The sequence below is a fragment of the Ambystoma mexicanum genome, chromosome 11 (genome assembly GCF_040938575.1).
Source record: "Ambystoma mexicanum isolate Mex_15411 chromosome 11, UKY_AmexF1_1, whole genome shotgun sequence".
NCBI classification, from domain to species: Eukaryota; Metazoa; Chordata; class Amphibia; order Caudata; family Ambystomatidae; genus Ambystoma; species Ambystoma mexicanum.
The window spans coordinates 539,364,810-539,388,457 of record NC_090934.1 but is presented as its reverse complement, the minus strand read 5'-3'; the positions used below and the strand labels follow the sequence as shown (position 1 = coordinate 539,388,457).

Below are 23,648 nucleotides of genomic sequence, written 5' to 3'. Positions count from 1 at the left end.
TTTGGAGGGAGGGATAATGCAAATAAAGGGTCAGAGGGGATAGATGTGTACTGGGAAGAGTGGGCAGGAGAGACGCCCTTTAAACCGCTGAATGCTGAACACCGGAGGCGCTTAACGACTCTCTCAAAGTCAGGTGAGACTCAGTTTGCTAATATGGAGGCAGGCATATGGCAGGCGCCTAGAATAGAGGTAACGAAGCAGACGTACCTAGAATACCACTCCACACTGGTTGACCGTAATGGTGACAAAACTTAGACAGCAACGGCTACAGACCTTACAATATCTCAAGCAAAAGTACTATGAGAAAGGAGACAAGGCTGATGCCCTCCTTGCAGCGAAGCTCCGCGCACAAAGAGCAGAAAGATGGGTGGACATGATAGAAAGGACAGATGGTACTCTCGTAGACACGGTCGAATCCACCCCCGAAGGCATACAAGAGGCACTTGCCTTCTTCTATGAAGACCTATATACCTGTGACCACCCTCCCCCAGTGGGGAGCGTAGATGTCTACTTCAGAGGGGCAGAACGCCCTACACTCACACACTCTGAGGCTGGAGCCCTTGACGCACCGGTCACAGGAGATGAGGTCTCAGATGCCATCAAACACCTTAAGTCTGGGATGGCACTAGGGGATGATGGTTTCACCCCCGGCTTCTACAAAACATTCACCGCTTTTCTTACCCCCTTCCTAGTTACCCTGTTCAACAGTATATTTGACACGGGACAAGCACCCCCATCCTTCACCCAAGCCCTCCTAACGGTCATCCCAAAAGAAGGTAGAGATCCAAAGTATTGAGCATCATATCGCCCCATATATCTCCTCAACATTGATGCCAAAATCTACGTGAGAGTAATAGCGGCCAGACTAGAAACACATCTCCCCAAATTGATACACACAAATCAAGTCGGCTTTGTAATGGGATGGCAGGGAGCAGATACGATGAGGAAAACACTGCATTTGATACACGAGGCACAAAAGAGAAGTGATGACCCAACCCTCCTGTCTCTTGATGCCGAAAAGGCTTTCGACAGGGTGGACTGGGAGTTCCTGGAGAAAGTTTTAACCTGGATAGGCCTTGGCCCTAAACTCTCCTGCGCTATTAAGGCTCTATACTCCACCCCCAAGACCTCTGTGGCCGTGAACGGTGGCTACTCAAGATGGTTCTCACTGGAAAGAGGAACCAGGCAGGGCTGCCCACTATCGGCCATTCTATTCGTACTGTCCCTTGAACCACTTGCGCAGAAACTAAGGCTCGATAAAAGGGTGGAAGGGATTAAAGTAGGCGACCAGGAATACAAACTAGGCCTATATGCAGATGACATCCTCCTGCACACAATCAACCCCTGAGCTCGATACCAGTGGCCATGGAAATAATTGAGGAGTATGGCCAACTGGCAGGCCTGAAAATCAATACGGGGAAGTCAGTCCTTCTACCGATCGACAAGAGCAGGGACCTAGATGTAGAAAGATTTGCATCTCTAGGGATGAAGGTCAGCCTTACCACTCTGCGGTATCTGGGCGTCAATGTGACCCGAGACCTGGGCGGCCTCTTTGAAGCCAATTTCCCACCGATACTACACACGATCCAGAAAGATACCAAGTGATGGACAAGACCATTTCCTGGATGGGTGGCCTCAATACCATTAAAATGGTGATCCTCTCAAAACTACTCTACCTATTCCAGATGCTCCCTATCCAAATACCCCAAAACTTCTTCACAACCACCAAATAAATCCTACATACCTTCCTGTGGCAAAATAGGATACCCAGGGTTCCCCTGGCCCTACTACACTTGCGTAAGGATGATGGTGGGGTAGGCCTCCCAGACATAGAGCTTTATTACAAAGCTGACCAACACCGAGTACTAACCCTGCACTTCAGACAACAGAAAGAACCCCAATGGATAAGTCTAGATAACTACCATCTTCAACCTTTTATTGTGGGAGAATGGTTATGGGTACTGGGCCCCCAATTACGAAACAGTATTAAAAACCACCCCATCCTTGGGACTATATGGGTGATATGGAAACCAAACAAAGGAATGAAAGGAGTCACGACATGGCCTTCCCCCCTAACACACCTGTGGGCGCCAGGCGTCAGGGATGATATCCCTGATCCAGGCAGCTTCGAATCATGGTACGAGGCCGGGCTTGAAAGGACTGGGCAACTGCGGAGAAATTATGCATTCATTACCATCCACGAGCTCGAAGATGCTCTAGGCATAGGCCCACTTTCAGTCTTTCTGTATCTGCGGCTGAAAGGCGTGATGACCCGAGAGGTTTGGAAGGAGGCCTTACAGAGAGACCTCACACCGTTCGAGAAAATTTTAGACCTGTACGTGGGTTCCAGGGGCCTCATTAGCACAATGTACACAGCACTAATTGGTACTAACACAACCCCCTCAACCACCCTGAAATGCAAATGGAAAAAAGACCTTGGAAGAAATCTCCCACCAAAGACATGGCTCAAGATATGCAGAAGGACTTGAAGTCATCTATCTCCTGTCAGTACAAACTGCATGGGATCAAGTTACTGTATAGATGGCAGTATGACCCGATGAGACTAGCCAGGATGTATCAAGATATAAGCCTGCTCTGCTGGCGGGGGTGCGGCCAAAAAGCAGACTACTGGCACATGTGGTGGGGTTACGGGTCAGTTCAAGCATATTGGGACGAGGTACTCAGTTGGACCAAAGAGCTTGATGGGGAAGGGAGGGAAAAGCAACCACTATTGATTTTGTTTGGTTTGGAGGAAACGGAAGAACATATACTTAAAGTACCCAAAATGATACATGGACTCAAGCTGGCGGCCAGGGCCTGCCTCACATCCGTCTGGAAAAGAGCAAGTTTACCGACAAAATCTGAGTGGATAAATGTCTCCCGCAATATCTATACTATGGACAGGCTGACAGCTGCCATTCATGGTGATCGCACCTCCATTGACACTGAATGGTCTGAGTTCCGGGCCAAGTACAGTAACTGAAGTTGTGTGTGCACCACGACATAGCCAGAGTACTAACCTGTTAATCTGCCATTAATGCTTTTGTTGATCCAAAAAAATCCAAATGTGGTACCAATGTCTGCACCAGCGAATTAGCCAATGATCTCCTCCCATGCTCTAAGTTCAGTAAGGAGATCACCGGCTGCCTCCAGGGTTGTGGGGTGGGGGATGGGGGGTAAAGTTTGAATTGGAAAAATATGTTATTTTGAATTGAATGCATTGCATCTAAAATTGTGTTATGTTGTATGTAACAGAAAATGCTAAACCCATATTGAAAATCAATAAAACCAATTTTCAAAAAAAAAACTGAAAGAGGGACTGGCATATCTATCTCTGAAAACATTATTAGGTGGAGAGAGGTACTTGGACCTAATAACCCCAGCCAATGCGCGTACTTTATTCCTGGCGTTCAGGATTGGCACATTGCAGGTTGCAACCTTTACGTGTGGCTGGAGGTTTGTCAGTTCTGAAATGTGCCCAATGTGTGGCTTAGATCGTGAGTCTGTTACTCATTGTTTGCTACTCTTAATGTGCTACCGTGATCTGAGAAAAAAATATCTGATGCCATTGTTTAGAAAAGCATGTGTGAATACTATTGTAGAAGCTATTAATCTTTGCAAATCCACTGCCCGAGTAAATGATGTGTATTTTTTACCTAAATCTATCCACTGAGCTTGGCTTCATAGAACATAATGTTTAACTATTTGATTAATTCCACTGGGTTTTTATCCATTAGGTTTTATTGGTGAATTGAATATGTTTATCATGAATTGGCTACTTTTGTGTATGTAACTAATGTATTCCCTCTTTCTTTCTATATTTGATTGTGTGTGCAGAAGGCACATTTGCCGTATAAAGCTTTACTGACTTGCTACACTGTGTGCACTCATTCTACACAGGTGGTGCAATATAGTCTTGTAATGCAGAAGGTCATGGTCTTCAAGAAGTTAATTTAAAGAGGATTTTCAACCTTTATAAGTATCTCCTTGGAAAGAAATAAGATAAGAACAGAAGGCATCTTGTTCGGTCCTTCGGTTCCAGCTAACTGGAACCTAGGCCCCCTCTTAACTGCACCTTGCCAATGAGCATAAACTCCAGGTTGGTGGAGGGTATTTATGCCTCCACATGGAGTCTCTGCCTGCATATGCCCAGCCCTACCCCTCTGGTAGACTGGTGCAACCTGGAGGTTAGCAAGCATGGTGTTCCCCCTCACCAACCTCTAGTACAGCATCCATTTTGAGAGCCTTGAAGGCCACCTGAGGACAGATGGATCTCTCCTCTCTAAATGCAATGGAAAATCTGGAGGCAGTGACGGCACATATTTTTACAGTTAAGTACATATATGGATAATATATGGATAAGACAGTTTCTCAACTACAGCATGCAGTGACATAGGTCACCCACTTTCAGAACCACATCCACATTAGCGTGTGATTTATTATTCTGCTATGTATGCAGGATATTCTGGCACACAACCCGAAGAGCCCACTGAAGAAGCAAAGCTCACACCCAGAATGTATTACATGGTGATGGTCCAAAATGTCGCCCTCAGAATTCTGACTCCCAAAATTTCGAAAAGGCTGACATATATATGTGAGGTGGTATGGTATATAATAGTAGTAAGGGGGGCCTACAGGGGGTCTCCCCCGCATATGTATGTGGTGTAAAGGGGTTTATAAAACAAAGTCACAAATTTCGGCCGTCGGAATTCTGGGGGTCGTAGTGATCACATAGATCCTATTACATCATCTGACACACACAGTAATGTGGACCCTGAACTAACCTTGTACTTTTTTTGCCCTTTATTTCGCAGAGGGCGGCAGCGGACAGGATTATGTGACATCGCAGAACCAGCTGCTCTACTACCCCAGCATCACTTATGCTATCATTGGCAGCTCCGTCATCTTTGTGCTGGTGGTGGCCCTCCTGGCTCTGGTACTGCACCACCAACGAAAGCGCAACAACCTCATGACGCTGCCGGTGCACCGCCTACAGCATCCAGTCCTTCTTTCGCGGCTGGTAGTCCTTGACCACCCTCACAACTGCAGCGTAACTTACAACGTGGACAACGGCGTACAGTATATGTCTGGCCAGGGCTACCAGATGCCACCTGGCTCAGAATCCCCACCTTCCTACTCTGAAGCTTTTCTGGACCAAAGGTAGGTTTCTGGCTGACTAATATTACAGACTTGCATGTACCTGAGGATTAAGCATGAAGTAAAAAGTAATGGTGCACTCTTAACTTCAGGGTTTAATGGTTAAGTACTTACCTCTTTGTCTAGCCTTTTGTTCATATAATGTGAATACATGTTCTCTTCTGGCAGCATTTCTTTTTCACTTTTCTTTTACAGGTTGTCCCATATTAGATTTGGAAAAGCAATGGAAGCCTTTTGGGAAATTAGACATGTTCTAAATTCAGAGCTCCCAATTTACCCCAAGTCAGATATTTGTTTTTCACTTTGCATTCTGGGACTTGTAGTGTTGCATCTGCAATTGGTAAAGGGGAAAAACAAGACTTTGAGGTACTTACATCGGGCAATTTGAGAGCTCTAAATTCTGCAAACTATTTCCCAGAAAGCTTCCTTTGCTGGCTGTCTGTCTTCGGCTGTGAAAGGTGATGACGTTCTCTCATAGGTCACAGGGTTGTGTCACAAGCCCAAGGTTAGTGAAAGGATTGTTGCTGCCCTAGGTTCAGTTATATTTCACTTCTCCCCCACTTCCCATTGATTTTACAAGGCCTCCGTGCACAATATGCCCAGATTATACTATGCACTGCTAAAGATGGAACAATATAGTGTATTGACTAACGTACAACTATGACAACCTGTAATTGCAAAACCTAACAGTTATGTAAGCCTGTGGTACATCTGTAACCTATTACCACAACAAACCAACATCTAACCATTTTCTTAAGTTAAGCGCCCAGATGCCCAGGGCTTGGTGCGCAATATACATGTACAAATAAATTAATAAATTGTAAAATGTCCCAATACTCTGATTTCACAGTGTCCGCAAATAAGACAATGTCAAAGTCCTGAGATTGCGCCATTCCCAAATGCATCAGGCCCCTGGACACCCTGTGCCAAAGTGCACTATTTATAATGCCGCATGGCACCATGGTCCCATGCCCAGTGTCCCCAAATAAGACAATGCTAAAGCCCCAATATTGTGCCATGCCCAAATGCACCAGCCCCGGCAGACCCTGTGCCAAATTGCACTATTTATACAGCTGCACGGCACCATGGTCCCATGCAGTGTCCCCAGATAATACAATGCTAAAGCCCCAAGATTGTACCAGGCCCCTGGACATCTTTTGCCATATTGTGCTATTTATGCAGCTGCCCTACCATAGTCCTCAAGCATTGCCTAACTTGCACCAGTCCACAGTACTTGACGAATTCCATTCCTCCTGTAGCTTTTACTTGTGTAGAGATGGCATGCCAGCCTCTGATGCTTCCATGCTAGTTGTCTCACTCATGATGGGTGGCATCCTCATCTTGAATGGTCATTCGCTGTCACTGTGTCTAGTGAAGCATTTCTGTTCCTCCCTCCTCACCCACCGCCCCTCCAACTGCAAAAGCGGCAAGCCTAGTTGACATCATGGCCTACTGTAACGGAGACAGACTTTCCTGGCATACATTTAAACCCTCTATTCATCCCTGAAGCCCCCTTTGTCACGGTTTATTACACGGCACACGCGAGCCAGGGAACCCCTTCCCCTACAATGAATGTGGCGCACAATAAAATGCTTTTTATTTTTTTGGTATACTACAGATTCTTTTTGAGTAGGCCCCCAACCCGTCTCATACTCAACCTCCACAAACACCCCATGTCACAATGGACTAGGAACCAGTCCGGTGTGTATCAGTAAGATATTTATTAATTTATTATTGAATGAAAATGGAAAATCAACCAATTCCAGCAGTCACTAATGTTATGGCAACACAAAATGCAATAATCTCTACAAAACAACCAGGTTAAGCTATACTATCACAGTTAATTCCTTTCTTAATGGCAGAACAGAAAATAACAATTTACCACACACTGACAGCACTAGCGCTAAGCATTCCCCCTGCAACTCAAACCCCCCCAAACATCAATTGGACTTGATTCCTTTGAATGGAAGGCGGTGGCAGGGAGTAAGAATACAGGGGAAACATCGTTTTTGGTGTGGTGCCCACAGAAACAATATGGGGAGCCAGCAAAGCAGGGAAAAATCTGTTTTTGGAGTTCCAATGGAAGAATTTTGTTTTTTAATTCTTTCTCACAACTGCTAGGGGAAAGAGATAGAAAACAGGAAATTTGCTTGCTTATGTTTAGAAAGACAGGCAGAGCTTTTAGGGAATACTAATCAGCAAACAAGGAGAAAATCAATTTTCCGGATATGCAGCACATGGGCAATGCAAAAGGGAATGCAAATGAAAAATAGTTTTGAGCACACAATAGGGAAAGAGGAACAGAAGCAGAAAATTCTTTTTTGGGATGTTAAGCTTAATTTCAATGGAAAAGAAATTACAAATGAAATTTCTTTTTTTACTTAGGCTGCAAATGACAGCTAGGCTCTGGGGAAGGGGTTAGCTCACAACAGGGAAATCGATTTTGGGTTAGGATAGAAAAATACGGTGGGAAATGGAAATTCGTTTACCAGGGCCCAATTTAAACACGGGACAAATTTGTTTCTCAGATCACCATGGGATTAATCCTTTTGGCGGCAACACTTTATAACTATAACAATTAACAAAAACACTGGGATAAAGATTGCTAGTTTCGAATTCCACCAATCCCGATCCCGTGAAATTCAATGGGGGAATTCATTGATTTACTTACAAAAATGCTAAGGATTTACACAGACAACTGGGTTTTTCAATGGGATATGCTAACATACGTAGGTAAACAAAAGATTCTTCTATGGGGAGATGACTGAACTACACGGGCAAACAAAGGTTTCTTCAATGGGGAGATGACTAAAAAGCACTGCCAATTGGTTTTCAATGGGGAAATATTGGATGCAATGCTACAAGAATGAAGGGCTTATGCAATTATGCAATTCAGGGCTGGGGTTAATGCTACTTACATAGCAAGCCTTTGTTCAAGGTTCAGGAAAGCCAGCTGCATCTCAGGACACTCTGGAAAGATAGGGCAGGGGTCTGGTCACTCCACTCTCAAAAATGGTAGGTTTCAGCAGCCTTTTCTCCATCCTCCTCCTATTGTCTCCCCGGGTTTTCCTATTGCAGTCCCTCTTATATAGCAGAAATGACATCACCTATTTTACAATCTAGGGGTAGCATTCTGCAATAATCCCTGTCGCTAGGATTGGACAGTTACCCTCTCTCTCTCTCTCTCCGCCCCCAGACAGGATTGGTGTAGGGATTTGGAGCAATGTCTGTCTTTTCCCATTTGTCATCATCCTTTGTTCTCCTTTCAACTTTTCGCAAAAATGTGTTATGTATCACAACTTCATAATTGTACTAGCAACTGCCATATTAAACATATTTTTTTGATCATGGGGATTTAAATAAACTGACCACCAAATCTGTATGATGTAGCATAGCCATGTGTCACATTTTTGTTGTTTTCATAAAATGTACCACAGTTATGAATATGTAAGTTATTAAGCATATCCCTAATTTCATTTTCCACCTTTCCACCAACTCTCACATTTGCAACATGTTCAGATCAACAAGAAACGTAGTCTAACTGGCCATTACAGTTCCCAAATTCACAGGTAGATGCATTTTATATCCCCCAAACCACCTACAAATTACATGGAGAATGGTATAAAAATAACCCAATCCACAGTATGGTTGCTGTGCAAAATGCCTAAAATCAAAATAGTCTTTTAAATTAATTGTGGGTGTTCCTGTTCAGCAAATTGGATGGCTGCTTCATCTCCCACAGCCGTATGTTCCCCTGGGTCAGCCTGCGACCAAAGGCTTTTATGAGTCTCTTTTGAAGTTAGTGTGCAACAAGGATTCGCACATTTTAGTCATGCTGCAGCCACGGATGGCTTTATTTTGAAGTCCTTGCTTTCATAGTCAGCAGGTCTGAAGCATACTGAATTTTGACGCTTTTGCCAGCACCAAATTTGATTGCGGGGTCATTAAATGGGATACGTGACATCCAGCTGGAAGTGGAGTTTTCCTTTGTGAAGTTCTGCTCTCGGCCAGAAACAGGTTTTTCCTGAAGACTTATGTGTCTCTTCAAATGTCACTGGAGCTTTGTGGGTGAAACATAATATACATTGCTTTAGTCAACCAACACATCATGTTTTGCTTTCCTGACATTTTTATGTGAGCAGTGATATCTTGTTCCCATTGTGGCTTTTAAAAGCCGTTTTTATTTGCAAGAACATGCGCAGGCCGTTTTTTGCTTTCAATATTGGAAAATACTGTTTTCCATGTTACAAGATTCTTTGATTCATCCTTCTTTTGTAAATCAAACTTCTGCTTGTCCATAGATAATAACAGATAGGCCACTTTCCACAAGGGGCTCTTTAACTTTACATGAAACAAAAGTAAAAGCCGGGCCATTTTTGTTGCAGGGTTTAAATGCCTGCTATTCAGGTGAAAGGGACTTCTGTTTGGGACCTTTAAATGCACCCCACACCTTCCATACCAAAGTTTGGCTGGGTTTTGAGGTCTCTGTATTGTTCCGGGGTGTTGACCTCATGTTATGGTGAAATGCTGGTTGTCACCTGGCATGGACATCGGCTCTTCTTGTTCTTTCCGCCACTGCCACTACATCGTAGCCCCTATCATAGTGCCTAACTTGCCTATTTGTAATGCCTGCACAGGCCCTTGTGTTGTCAGTTGAGGGTATTGGGAAATGCAATTAGTGGGAAGGCCTTGTACGCCTAGGGTGGTTTGGGGGTCGGGGGGGCAAATGAAGTATTGAGTATTGGATTCATTGTTAGGTAATGGATTGTTTATAAGCAGGAGAGGTGGTTGACTCCAGATTGTGCCAGTGAAGGTAGTTGAAAAGCAAGGATTCTCACCACCTTTGGCAAAGCACAGAAACCTCCACAAAGTTCAACAAGCATTGGTGTAGCCAGTAGTTTTGTCCTTTGTAAAAATGAAATGGTTTTAAGCATTCACAAGTCATGGCACACTTCCCCCACATCCTCCCTTTGAGCTCTTTCTTGGGTGTGGTGTCTCCCTCCAGCAGTTTCTTGACACCTCCCCATCAGGCAATGTCATTATGCTACCAGGCTCGGATTGGACTATAGGGCAATAGGGTAATGCCCGAATCAAAAACACAAAATGCTAGTGTGGCCCAGTTTTTTTGGTGAAAGTCAGCCACTTTTTGGGCCCATGTGGGCCAGTTTGGTGAGTTACTTCACCATGCAGCTAGTAGTTTTGACCAGTGTTATTAAATACATATTTTTTTTTAAATCCACAATTTGCATCACATTTTATCAAAAACTATGCAGTCAGTCACAAAAGGAATGAATTGCCATTTGCAACTGTGGGCCACTTTTTCATTGGTGCCAGAGACAATTTTATGCCCCACTCCAACCCTGTATTTTACCCCCTCTCTGCCCTTCAGCCAATAAAGGTGTGATACCACCCACTGTCAGGAGTAAAGCAGCCAAGGATTGAATGAAAAAACATTGCCACTGTCAACATACCTGTCGGAGATGATTTCTGACATGATGGCTGCCATTGTGAGTAAATCTCTGCTGCCCTGGGTAGGACTTCTGGTCTAGTGTTCTAAACGAATAATCTAATTTATGCAGAGATTAAAATATTATTCTGGAATTACTCTTATGGTGATGGTAGGAAGTGTCTTGCTACTGAAAGGTTGTTGCCATCTGGGCTGAAGATTTATAAGCTTCCCCATGTGATGGGTCCTGCTGCTAGTCTACAGTGGCAGGGAGATGTAAGCCAGGAAACCACTTCTGGGAACCCCCCACAAGCAGTACCCAAAGAGGGTAATTAGTGGCACAGACCTTAATGTAGCCGAAATCACAGAGAGGCACGCTTTATTTAGGATATCTTGCAATGACAAGTTCAACAAGCATTCTGCAACCTACAGGTCCTAAGAAACATTCCTGCGACATTCACTCTCAGCCATTCATCCTTTTGAGTTTGATATGTTAGAGATCTATATCTGTGGAAACAAGCACTATATAATATCCAACCAATTTGCAATAGCCCAAATTCCACCATGTCCCCTCTACACTCGCCATACTAATGTTGCTGTGCTCAGATGGTTCGACACATACCAAGACAACATGTACTCGCGTTACTCAAAAGCCTGTGTAAACAGTTTAAGGGATCTGTGTTCACACACAATCCCCTCTAACTCAGGCAATGCGGGAAACATTTCTGGTAAATCGTAGGAAAACTTAAACCCTACCAATAAAACATTTGTTTGTATAGGGGTGTTGCTACCATATTCCTGCCTCTTCATAGCCCTGCATATCACAGGCAAATAACTAAATCAAATTTAACAGCAATCATTTACTCGACCTCAGGAGAATGAAGAACTGAGCCAGCCCTGCTGTGTCGTGAACTCTGAGCAAAAGCGTTTGCAACAAGCACTTAACACACAGAGCAGTTTTACCTGCTTCTAAACATGAGCTGTGTAGATGTTAAGGGCTGGTGTGCAGCAGGTTTGTTTACATGGCGACTGTGGGATGGACATGCTGCAGTGCAATGCCACTGTGGGACTCCTTAGTGATTACAATAAAGAATTGGTGTATATTTGTGTCTCTGTGAAGGCAGGCCCTGTCTTGGTTTACGGGAGTAGGGGTTGCAGTTATGCAACCCTAAATTATCAAGCACCTGCTCTGCGGGGCTTTAATTGTCCATGCAAAGGGGCCTTTTCCTGGCGAGTGTAAAAACCAATCCACCCAGATGTCCTTGTGTATTCTCTGCTCTGAGAACTGGCACATGTACAACCGAAAAATGCTTAAATGAATAGCTCCAAAGTTTGCGGAAGAAGACAAAACAGGAGTACTTCGACCACGATGAAAGATTCCTGCTTATCATGAACATCCATCTCTGCAGATGTTATGACAATATGTTTTGACAAACACATGGCTACACCACATGCAAGGCCAAAACTTAATGAAAGAAGTTGTTAAACCGGGGAAACAATATAATAAAAATACTTTAGGTGCTTCTTGCAACAAAGAAGCGACACTGAGGGCTGAAGCAATTGAGTAGCAATATTGCAATGCTGTGAGTGGGGTAACTGCAGCAGTCGCTCGATGATAATTATGAACGTGAGCATCAAAGCACCTCCTGGCCACCAGATCGCCCTCCAGTCTAGCAACACGCCACGCCGTCTTACTTCTAGTACCCACTTTTATGTGGAAGAAGGGCGGTTCATGTTGTGTGCTTGTAGACATCCTCTTAAGCAGGGAAGACGGTAGCCAGAGGGAGTCATTACGTGTTTGCTGGTCTGGTAAAATTGCTGGTAAAATTGCCGGTAATTCCAGCACAGCAATTTAACTGGACCGGCAAAACACAAGTTTGCCGGTGGGGTCACTGATTTTCCTCCAGCCAATTGGTGGAGGAACATCAGGCTCCCACCGGCAAATAAATGCAAATAAACCCCTCCATGGAGTCCTTAGGGACTGATTGGAATGGGGATTTACCGCTGTGCCAGGACCTGGAATATCCCAGTAATACTTGGATACCAGGCGCCGGCAACATAGGGTCAGTTTCCCTGTATCCCGCCAGAAGTACCGTTGGGATACTCGTAATGACCCCTAGAGACTTCTAATATATGTATGCCCTCAATAAGACACCCAAACCATTGAATTAAATGGCCTCGAGTAACGTTTGGGGTTCACCAAAGGATTATTTCTAATATTGTTTTGTGTGGTTAAGGATTGAAGAAACAATTGCTTTTATTATTGTGCACACCTGGCGCGAGGCTGCTAGCCAATCAACATTGTGGAATGATGAGCCGTATCCACTGGGAAGAAGCCTGCATTCCAGGACAACAGAGTGCAGCTCCCCCATGCACCAGGCTCGCGCAGGCTCTCGCTCCTTTCCCCTTCCACCATCAACATGCCCGGTCAGCCCCTCCGCACCACTCCCTCTCTAGAGGTATGTGCTGGTCCGTGCCCCTCCTTTTATTCTCACCTCCCCTCCTCTTCCTGGGATGCCTTGACAACCACCCAAGCCCTGTTTAATTTGTTATGGCAGCCAGGTTCGTACTGGGATAAAAAAAAAAAACAGCACGGGCACCAATTAAAAACTGGCCCACAATTGCAAATTGCAATTACTTACTTTTCGGAACTTATTGTTTGATTTTCGGACAAGGAGAAGTTTTTGGTAAAGTGTGTTGCAAATAAAGCATTTAAAAACATGTTTGCTAAGTAACGTTGGTTAAAACAAGCGTAACTTATGAAACTGGCTCACCTGGCCAAAAAAACAGGACCAATATGATGAAAAATTGCCCCATTGGAATCATGGGCTGGCACTTTCGGGCGTTGCCCTATAGGCCAGTCTGTGCCTGATGGCGGCCATCTTAAATCAAGCTGATGTTGCTTTTGAAGAACGGCTGCAGCAGGGTGCACTCCCATTCTTCAAAGGGAATTTCTTTTAGAACAAAAAACACTTGTAGCATATGGCAAATTGAGCTGGTGTTCAGAATAGTTTTACTTCCACCCAACCACGTAGCATTACGCTCCATGTTACAGTGCTGGCTTGGGCGGTAACTGCCTTAAGCCCTTACAGAGGCCCTTGCGTTGCTCAGCCCTACCTTGGCTTGGGCTTGCTGCCGTTCCTGCCAAGTCAAATCCCAGAATGCACAGTTTAACTCGACATTGTTGGGTGGGATTTCTTTGGGAATGTTGATGGTTATTCTCGCCTAAATTCATAAAGGGCCTTGGACTCTTCTATTTTCCAGACAACAAGGTTCGAAGGGCAGGAGTGGCGCAGAGCCCCTTGTGTAGGCAGAAGACGAGCTGAAAAGTTCTGTACTGACTGAAGTTTAGAGAACCGGCCCAACATATGCAACTATGCATTAGCTAAGGTCAATTTCACTGCATTCGACACTGAACTTTTTTTCTATAACCCACGGAATGACTAGAAAAATGTATACTATGCAAACAACATTTGGAGCAGCTGATAAACCTCTGAGGCAAATGGTGGAGATTCGGGAGAGGTGTGTTCTGGGTGCACACATTTGGTGATCTACCAGCAGACATTTGAGGAGAGCAGTTAGACAGACATTTGTGAATGAAGATCATTCTGCCCTAAAGGAACGTCCTTGTGAGTCACTTATGTGGCATGATCGCTTTGTCAGTCTCAGAGCTACATTTTGGACCTTTTCAGTTTTTAGTAATTTGGTTCTTACTCTAGTTGTGAATTGATCATTGTGCCTAAGACTATAGCTATTCCTTATTTGGAAATAATACACAAGGGCACATTTGCTCTCTGTTTGGTACTGTCCTGCACTAGTCACTGCTTTTTGTCACAGATTGTTGTTTCAGTGCAGGGTCAAAGAGCACACCAATGCCATTCATGGAGTTAGCTTACTCTATGATTGAAACCAAAAAGTTAGGAAGCGTGTGGTACCTACTTTTTTCTGCTGATGGTGAGGGCAAGTGATAAGAATGTCCTTCCTTGTGTTACTGAACTGCAAGCAGCTTCTAGTCAGTCATGATTTTATATCAGGGCATTGATCTGTGCCTCTTGTGATTTTAAAATAAAGCTGTTTTTCGGCCACACTGTATGCTCTCTCCTGTATTGAGGAGTTAAACCAGTTGGGTAGCAGTCTCTCCATAAATGGGGAAGGGGAATTACAATTATCTGCAGAGTAACATGTGTGGGGTGGACACCTAATTACCTCAGCCCAAGTAGGCTCACCACCTGAGGAACGAGTGCATGTTTTGTATGTAAAGCAAGTTTATTGAACAATTGTCCTGGGAGAAGTTAGATGATGTTGTGGAGCCAAACTAACCCAAGTCTCAATGAACCACATAAATTGACATCTGATATACATTTTTGCAGCAGTTAAACACTCTTAGATACTTTATTACAATGCACCCCCCACATGTGATTGGACAAAACCTCTTCAAAGAAACCCATCTTTCTCCAATTCCTAGACTCTCATTGGTAGACATTATCTTAACTACCATCTTCAGCTCATGTGTAGAACACACCCCCTTGTATGATTTGTCCTTAGTAGGTCATGACATCATCAACTAGTTAAACATGTGTATGCATACATAGTTCATTACTAGTAATAACTGGCCTAATCCCTTTTAACCTTAACTCTTAATTGCACATGGTAGACATAAATATTTCAAGCGATATGAAGAAGGCTGAGTTCTTCTTTGAACTAGCGATAACTATCTCATCCCCCCTGTTTCCCTAGCCTCCATTGGAACATTATAATCTAAATAACTGCCATTTAATTGCACACAACCCATCTGAAAAGTCAATCGAAACTCCTGGGTTTCAATCACTTTAGCCTCAAGCATTGATTCCCCCCATATTTTACTGCTGGTAAAAAACAAGTAGCGAAAACCTTCTGTAAAGCTCCCATGCATTCAAGAGATTACATCAGACCATAAAACTTGTGGCCGCTCCTTGAGCTGAGCTGACCATCGCAAAGGTTGAAGTTACTTATTTACCCATCCTCTGCTTCAAACTCAGCAGAACCAGTTTCTCATAAGTCAACCGCTAAGCCAACATAACCAGAAATTCCCAGTTACCTAAAATAGATCGCACAAATTCATAGCTGCAAAGTCCAAAATAATTCATAAAAAGCCTGCTACATACAGGTTTTTATAAACTTCCTTTGTATATTCCCCAGTGTGCATGTTTAATAAATATTATTCCTCCTTTTACCGTGGGTGTTCAGGCCAAGCCTCCTCTTCCCATGCACACTAAAACCTCCCTGTCTGCCAGGTTCCACATAGTTCGGTGCACCCCATGTGTAAATCGTGTTCAAGTTACATTTGGCAGTTTTAACATTTTATCTTTCTGCGTGCATACAACTCTCATATATATGTATATCGGTTCTAAACAAAAAGTAACACTACGTAACATGTCCCATCCATAATTAACTACACTGGATACATAGCCAATTGCAACATCGCGTTCAGATCGCCGCACCCCCAGTCATCAATATGGCACATGCAGCATGAACCCCTCGTGCTCGGGGAGACCTTTCCTGACCACCTCAACACACGTTCTGTGGTAGCAAAAATAAATGTAGATTTTGTTTCCAGTATTGCAGCTGCAAACAAAATGACTCCTGACCTGCTGTCACCCACTTATAACTTTCCTTATAAGAAAACATTCTTCTTTCTGTTGAGATTTAGGGCATCGCCAAGAGTCCAGGAGAAGGAGACACACATGGATGCTCTAACGTGGGGTCTCTTTTACATTAGATATACCTGTAAATGCAGGGTTCCATTCAATTTCGGACAATTTCCGTATGCATTTAAAAAAAATAAGGGGTGTTAGGCATAGTTAAAAAATTAAGGACGTGGCATTGATATGTTTCTGCTGTTAAAAAAAAGTTTCTCAAAATTAGAAAACTCAGTATTTACACAACCTGATTGTTTTATTTTCATTTGTTTTGTTAATGATCCCACCGTTACCGCTTACAAAAACTAAAGTGAAACACATTTAATGATCCAAGTGCAATCAAACATTGAGAAAGGTATTTTTTTCTGCAGTGAAATGATGTGTTTTTAGTAGGAGTCTAGAGGTATGATATGATTATGATAGGTTATTTATAACGCGCTTAATACCCACAAGTTTCTAAGCGCGGACCCGGGGATCGAACCTGTGTTGTTCCGTGTCGTCTTGCTTCTAAAGCAAGCAAGTTGGCGCTGAGCTATCCTCCCTAACAAGGCTGGTAAATATTAGGGGGGAACAGAGGGTTTTGTCCCCCCAAGTTCTGTGGTTGCCTTTTTGTCCCCCCATCTTTTAGAGGGAGGGCAGGAGGGCCACAATCATCAATTATGTAATTGGACAGCGTAAGCCCGGCTGGGGTGCGCAGCCAGGCTTGCGCTGTCTCATTACATAATGCAGAGATACCTGGCAGCCGCGCTGCAACACATCCAGGGCCGGGATTGCCCTGCGTGGCTCAGTCCCTCACCCCGGCTGGCCTGATTCAAAGTCAGCAGCCAGGGTGCTGAACTGGGTGTTGCAGAAGTGTGGGGGGGGGGGCGAAGGAGGGGGAGTGAGCAACGAAATGCAATGTGTGGAATTCCACATGATCTCATTGGCGCCCACCATTGCCCCATTGTACTTTTTTGGTAAGATTAGTGGAAGATGGCATTTTAACACACAACAACAAAAATAAAACTGCAGAATCATTCCAGATGCAGGAAGCTCATCTATTAGAGCTCTGTCCAAGCCCTCTGAGGCAAAATACATGCAAGCTTCCTAATTATCATATGGATTGCACTAACAGAAGTGGGTTCACGGAAAAGGATATTGTAAGGCGCATCATCAGTCTTTGATACTTGGAGGCACCATCGAAGTGACTTTAGAATAAGTTGCCATAAATGAGCAAAGTGACAAATAACTTTGTGGTGCAAAATACCTAAATTGCACTATTGTTATATGTGGAGCATCTCTATAGTCATTAGGCTTTTCCATCATTATACCATGATACATTAACATAAGCTTTGAATTGAATTAGAGTCGCTTGCAGAGCTGCAGATAAGGCACAATGTGATTAAATGATTTGCTCAGGATCACACACTTGGTTAAATGGTGAAACTGGGATGTGGACAGTTTAAGCGACCGCGCACATCTTTCCAGGTTTAGTTGATATAGATATTTATTAAGGGTTTGCTTTAAATTTCATGTGCTTTCATTATCTATAGCAATGCCTTGGAAGCAAACCACATTACATAATAAACTAGCCTTTCATAGTAAACTAACCATACACTATATACATTGTCATAGAAATATGTTGAGCAATGGGAGTATGGCTTTAGTTTTATTCTTTCCATTCTGCATGCAAAGTCAAAATAGCATCATGTAGATTAAAGTGAGCAAAACAAATCCCCCCTGGGTTTTAAAGCCATATTCATTATTTCATAAAGCATGCAACATTATGCACCCTTCTCACATCTGATCACTCCCTTCCATTCAGATCTCTAAAGGGACAAAATTCCCGGCTAATAGTCACCCCCTACTTCCCATCAGTGCCTAATGGCTCACATTGTAATGCTCGGTTGATACAGAGCAACATGAGGACCCTCTGCTGCTCGGAGCTCCTTGGGACATTGTCCTGGAAGCGGGACACCTCTACCATTCGAACAGGTAAGATGTCTTGCTGCCAGGCCAATGTCATGTTGAGCAGGAATTGCTCAGCACACATTGTCCTGCCAGCGGGTCACCTTTGCTGTTGGGCACCCTCTTTGAGGTGCCTTCCGGGAGAGGTGTCCCAATAACAAATGTTCCCATCTGGCTCTTAAAAGAGCCATGGGGGCAGCTTGCCTCCTCCTGCCTCTCCCGCTCGGTCGTCCACTGCTTGGAGCAATTTGAACACAGGAAAACATACCTTAATTTCAATCTGTCAGAATCTTGTAGAAAAAATCTATCAGCACGTACGCATATAAGGTGCTGTGCAGAACCCAAGTTTGGAGATATATGGCATTTAGAAATTGATACCAAGTATACTTGGTCACCCACTGCACTGCATTAACGGATGGCTTCTGCCTTTGAATGAAAGGAAAAATCAAGGGAATTGCTGACATTCCAGTGAATCTGTTCCTTTCAGCCATGGCTTTATAGTTCAGCTAGGTCAAGTCAATTTAGCCCAAAATGTCCAGGGTCAGGGGGTGATAAAGTCTGGTCTGCTCAATGGACATTCAGCCACTGTTTCCATGTGTTACTGTATATGTGCATATAAATGTTGTGTGCACACAGTGTATGTCAGTGGAAGTGCTGGGTGCATTTGTATGTGAGTGAGAGTGTATGCAAGCATATGTGTGTTGACTTTTGTGTCTGAATGAATGATAAATAATGCATTGTTTGTATGTTCTATTGGAATTAAGTTTGTTAATGTTATGTTGTGTCACTGGGTGCATGGCAGGCCGGCTGGAGATGTGTAGGGGCCCAATTGAATTTTAAAGACACGCCACCAGTCTTATTATGAAAGTTATAACAGAGCGTTGGCAATGGACTCTTGTGGTGTAGTAGTATAGTGTTATCCCTCAGGGATTTAGGTTGTTTGACCGAGGTACAAAATCACAGCGGAATTGACCGGAGTAATTTTCGCTGCAAATACGTTTTTACCTCGATACAAAAAACCAAACCCATGTCCCCCCAAACCGCCAGTACACTCATAAACCTCTGCACCTTACCTTTTCTCCATCCGCCGCCTCTCCTATACCCTGCAGTGTCAGATCCATCATCTAACGCGGGTTGGATCTGACGCTGCAGGGTCCCTTTTTCTTATTTCTTTTTGTTGGGTCCCCTGCCACCAATGCCGAAGAAGCAGGGGACACCCCCGCAACCGCCGAAGCCAAAAATACCAAACATGGGGAGCGGGGGCCACCCCCGCAACCCCAGCGTTTCATGTTCGGTATCTTCGGCTTCAAACTAATGGTGTTGACCGAATTCAGTTAAATCTACCATTCAACCACACTTTTTTGAACAGTTTGGCCGAAATGATCCCTAAGAGCCACCATACACCCTCCCAACACCCCATGCCTGTCCCCCCCAACTTTTTCAGCAAAGTTACTCCACTGGGTGCAGTGCTTGCTAATCAACGCCTTGCTGATCAACGCATGGAGAAGGAGCATAATCGGAAAGAGCGGGGGAAAGGGAAAGGCTACAGCAGAAGAAGCTCTTGAGACTGGGTGGAAGACAGCCACGTATGGCCACTCGCTGACATTACATACCAAGGAGCCCTGCTACCAGCATCAAAGGCCTACATGCGTTTTCCTGTGATAATGTACTTCCATCTTCAGAGGCTGCCCGTATGGTTGAGCAGGGTGCGGGGTGCTGCCTCTCAGGTTCTCAGTGTTAGGTGAAAGATGTAAGTTTATATTCATAACTACTTCTTTCACCTAACAAGGAAGTGGCAGGCAGTTTCGTGAAATCACATATTTCCGCATTGCGCGTGGTGGTTAGTGCCAGAATTGAGGCTGAGTGATGTGGAAGTACACAGTCAATAAAAGCAGCATGTACCTTGCATGTGGCTTGCCCCATTTTAAGAAGGCTCTTTCTATTATCTGCACGCAGCCCGAATGGCTCTGCCCAGATACTGAAAAGCCTTTCCTACTAGAAGCTGACACAGTGTCAGAAGCCAGGCCCCATTGGGTGCCTGGTGAACGAGAAGCTGGTGCAAATAGCGCAACACTGTCTCTTGTCCCCTGTATGACTGTCAGCAGACTTGGCAAATCTGAAGCCAGGATCTGCTGTCAGTCATTCACATATTTTATATCCATTGGCTGTTATTTTGAGCCACTGGAAATTGAATCTGTGCTATGTGGGGACCAGGCTACTGCTAGCGACACACCTTAACTGTGTTTGTATCTGGGCCTGGTCTGGGCAGCACGTGCAGCATTCACAGAGGAGGAGCCACTGCCAGGGCCGGCCACTTGAGCAGAACACAGTTGCTGTAGTGATTGATCAGAACCACCAGCAGAGAAGATCGGGCATGAGACCTCAGTCAGATGTGGCCTGGAAAGATGGGGAGCGTGGTGAGGTAGGTGCTGGAGGTCTGTGTGCTGAGCACTTGAAGAACCCTTGTGAAAGTTGCTGTAGTGACAGGAGGCCGGTCCATGATTTTAGGCCTCACAGCCCACTGTGACCCCATGATATACTGCTGCTGGCCTGCTGAATTTATGAACAGATGTGTTTCAGCAATAGATACAATGTAATTGCTAAAACCACATCTGGTCTAACTGGTGGCAGACTGGTCGGTTTGTGCACCTGCTGACATGATCTTGCCCACGTACTCTCAGTATAGAGAAAGGATGGGCAGCATGGATTCAGGTAAGCCAGAGGTGGGGCAGAAGAGAACTCCTCAAACCCGAGATCCAAGGGCTAGTGCTCTGCACGGTGGCCTTTTGTAGAAGCAGCCCTAAAAGCGTGTTTCAAGTTTTCATACAACAAAGCCCCCCATGGCACAGTCAAATATATGCATCATTTATATATCAACCGCTTTATTTTCTTAATAAGAGTATTTTTCATTTCATTCGGATGCTGCTAGTAGGGGGCCTGTGTTCCTACATTACAGTGACGTATTTTAAACATCACCAATTTCTCTTTTCCGCTTAACAGGACTCGGGCACTTTTACAGCACTGCAGTGATTATCCATAAAAAGTACAGAAAAGCGTGCTTAAAATATTTGCTTGGTGGCATAAATGTTGGCAATGACATTTTCAGAGAAGTTATGCCCCAAAACTGGGGGCACATGGGCAGTGTAAAATTGTGATGTTTTCCTTTTTTTTTTTAGCACCAGGTTGATTCATTTAGTCATTTTGACCTGCATTTTAGACTCGAGTGCACCTTCTGGGAAGATAGAACATGCATATTCTGTAGAAGTCTTTATTCAGCGCCACTCAGAGAAGTCCTTTCTTCTCAAGGCTCTTTTCAAACGGAAACATCTTGAAACAAAGTGTTTATTATCTCGATGTTATGTAATGTCGGTGTCAGGTTCCTCACTCTTCTAAGCAGTGCAATAGCGATTGTTATTATCACCCAGCTCAGGGTCACTTTAAATGTCATCCTTCGACTGATGAAAGGCTGAGTTAGTTATCCCTGATGGGATTCAAGCATGGGACGGCTTGTTATGTCCTTGTCCTGTTTGTCACCTTAAGCAGTACTGGTTTTAGTGCACAGCACTTTGTATGCTGGGGTTTGTAAATCCACATTTACAAAGGGATTGACCAAACTACAAGCCCCAGTGTTGCTCGTTAGAAAGACAGTGGTGGCTACAGGTGTCGCACTTCATGGTGTGACAGAATTGCCACTTATGCCAAGGAGCATATGCTATTGTTTTAAAAGTCGCATCTATTAGGCTTATAATTTAGGACTTAAGAAACCCTTCCAGTGGCAGTGTCCAGACTGGCAGCAGCTAGCTTCAGTCAGCAGAGTTAAGGTCCTGTCATCTCTGGGGCAATCACTCAGGCCGTGTGTTTTTTGCCTAGAGGTGCCCAATGAAATATTTATATTAACACCAACATGCACCATAGCTGCTAGACTTTCACATGATTTATATAATTAGTTGTCAGTTCAATTTGGGGTGAATCAAGACAGCACAGGCATTACGAGGCACCACGGCCAGTACAATAGAACCTTCTTTATTCTACACTGGATACAAAGTGAAACCCTTTTCCCTCAACCCTCGTCCCGCCCCCTCCCTATCCCAGCGTCACTTCTCCTAGTGTTCCGGTCCAAACGTGGGCCATCCCACACAACGATGCGGTAGGGCGTGTGGCGCTGCCCGTTGAAGGGACGTCGACGCGGCGGCGTGCCGTTGCACGCCGCCGCGTGCAGTATAAATGAAAGGGGCGTTCCAGGCCGCAGCAGTGCGACCGGGAAGCCCGAGCAGTACAGACGTGTGTTGTGTGAGTCTGTGCTTGCCAGGGGCTTTCGCTTTAGGACCAACCCCCAACAGTGGCGACAAGTGGGGATGATGCCTGGGCCCGGCGGTGATAGAACGATCCATTTTTTCCTGAAGCGGAATTGTGATTTCGTTTTGTTTCACGCCGTAGGCACTGCATCGACCACGCGGCTGGCGCCCATTTTGAATTTCGGCCGTGGAACTTCACCGGACTCCGGTTTGAGCGGTGAGTGGCATCCAGGCCTAAGTTTTGGACACCCTACTAGCAGGCAGTCATACCTGCATGCCTATGCCCAATTTTTGAATTTTTCTTCAATTTTGGGCCTCCTACGTCGAGTGCAAGTGAGGAGAAGGGGTATACTGGCTGGGCCTGCATAGCCCTAATTCTACTTGACTCAATTTTTGAAAATCCTGTGCCTACAAGGTGCTGCAGCAGCTGAGGAGCGAACTCTTCATCATCCTCTTCATCATCAGGGTGGGGATCTCATTCTTTTTCATCCTCATCATCAGGAAGGGCTGCTGCAGCTGTAAAGACTCCTTTATCTTCAACCTGTTCATCATCATATCCAGCTTCTGTGGCTGTGTATGAGGCTGTTTGTGAAGGGGGACACTCTACCATCGTCTCCCTCGCTCCCAGGGTGGACATTTCTTTTGCCTGGGTGTGTGTGTCTGGACTGTGCTATGGTAGTGGGAGTTGAGTTGCGGCCCCCAAACTCCACGCTGGGAGTGCCTGTGCGCTCACGCCCATGAGTGGGACTAGTGATGAAGACGGTGACCTGCCAGCAGTGCAACAGCAGCCACCTCAGGACGGTGGGCTAGCAGTTGCCCAACAGCAACCTCCCCAGGACGGCGGACAACCAGCAGCTCCACAGCAGCCACCTCAGGACGGCGGACGACCAGCAGCTCTACAACAGCCTCCTCAGGTGCAAGCAGGAGGTCAGGTTCCAATACCCCAGGCGCCGCCAGTGGTGCAACCGGCTGCTCAGCCAGGACATCCTGTCATGGCCCAGGCACGAGCCCATGCGGCCCTGCAGCCCATCCCGGAATGTGACCTAACGGGCCCGCCATCCAGCTTAGGGCCCAGATGGAAGAGGTGGGTGGACCGCCTCGATATGTACTATAGGGCCGCATAGG

The 23,648-nt window shown here is 45.0% G+C and overlaps 1 protein-coding gene across 3 annotated transcripts in view; it reads left to right on the top strand.

The window, feature by feature from the left end:
• The window catches only part of LDLRAD3 (low density lipoprotein receptor class A domain containing 3), a 942,778-nt gene that overhangs the window by 873,894 nt on the left and 45,236 nt on the right, over positions 1-23,648 (top strand). For all 3 annotated transcript variants that reach the window (XM_069623357.1, XM_069623356.1, XM_069623355.1), the window contains exon 5: positions 4,815-5,160. In XM_069623357.1, coding sequence (XP_069479458.1) covers positions 4,815-5,160 — 346 coding nt within the window. The remainder of the gene's footprint in view (positions 1-4,814; positions 5,161-23,648) is intronic.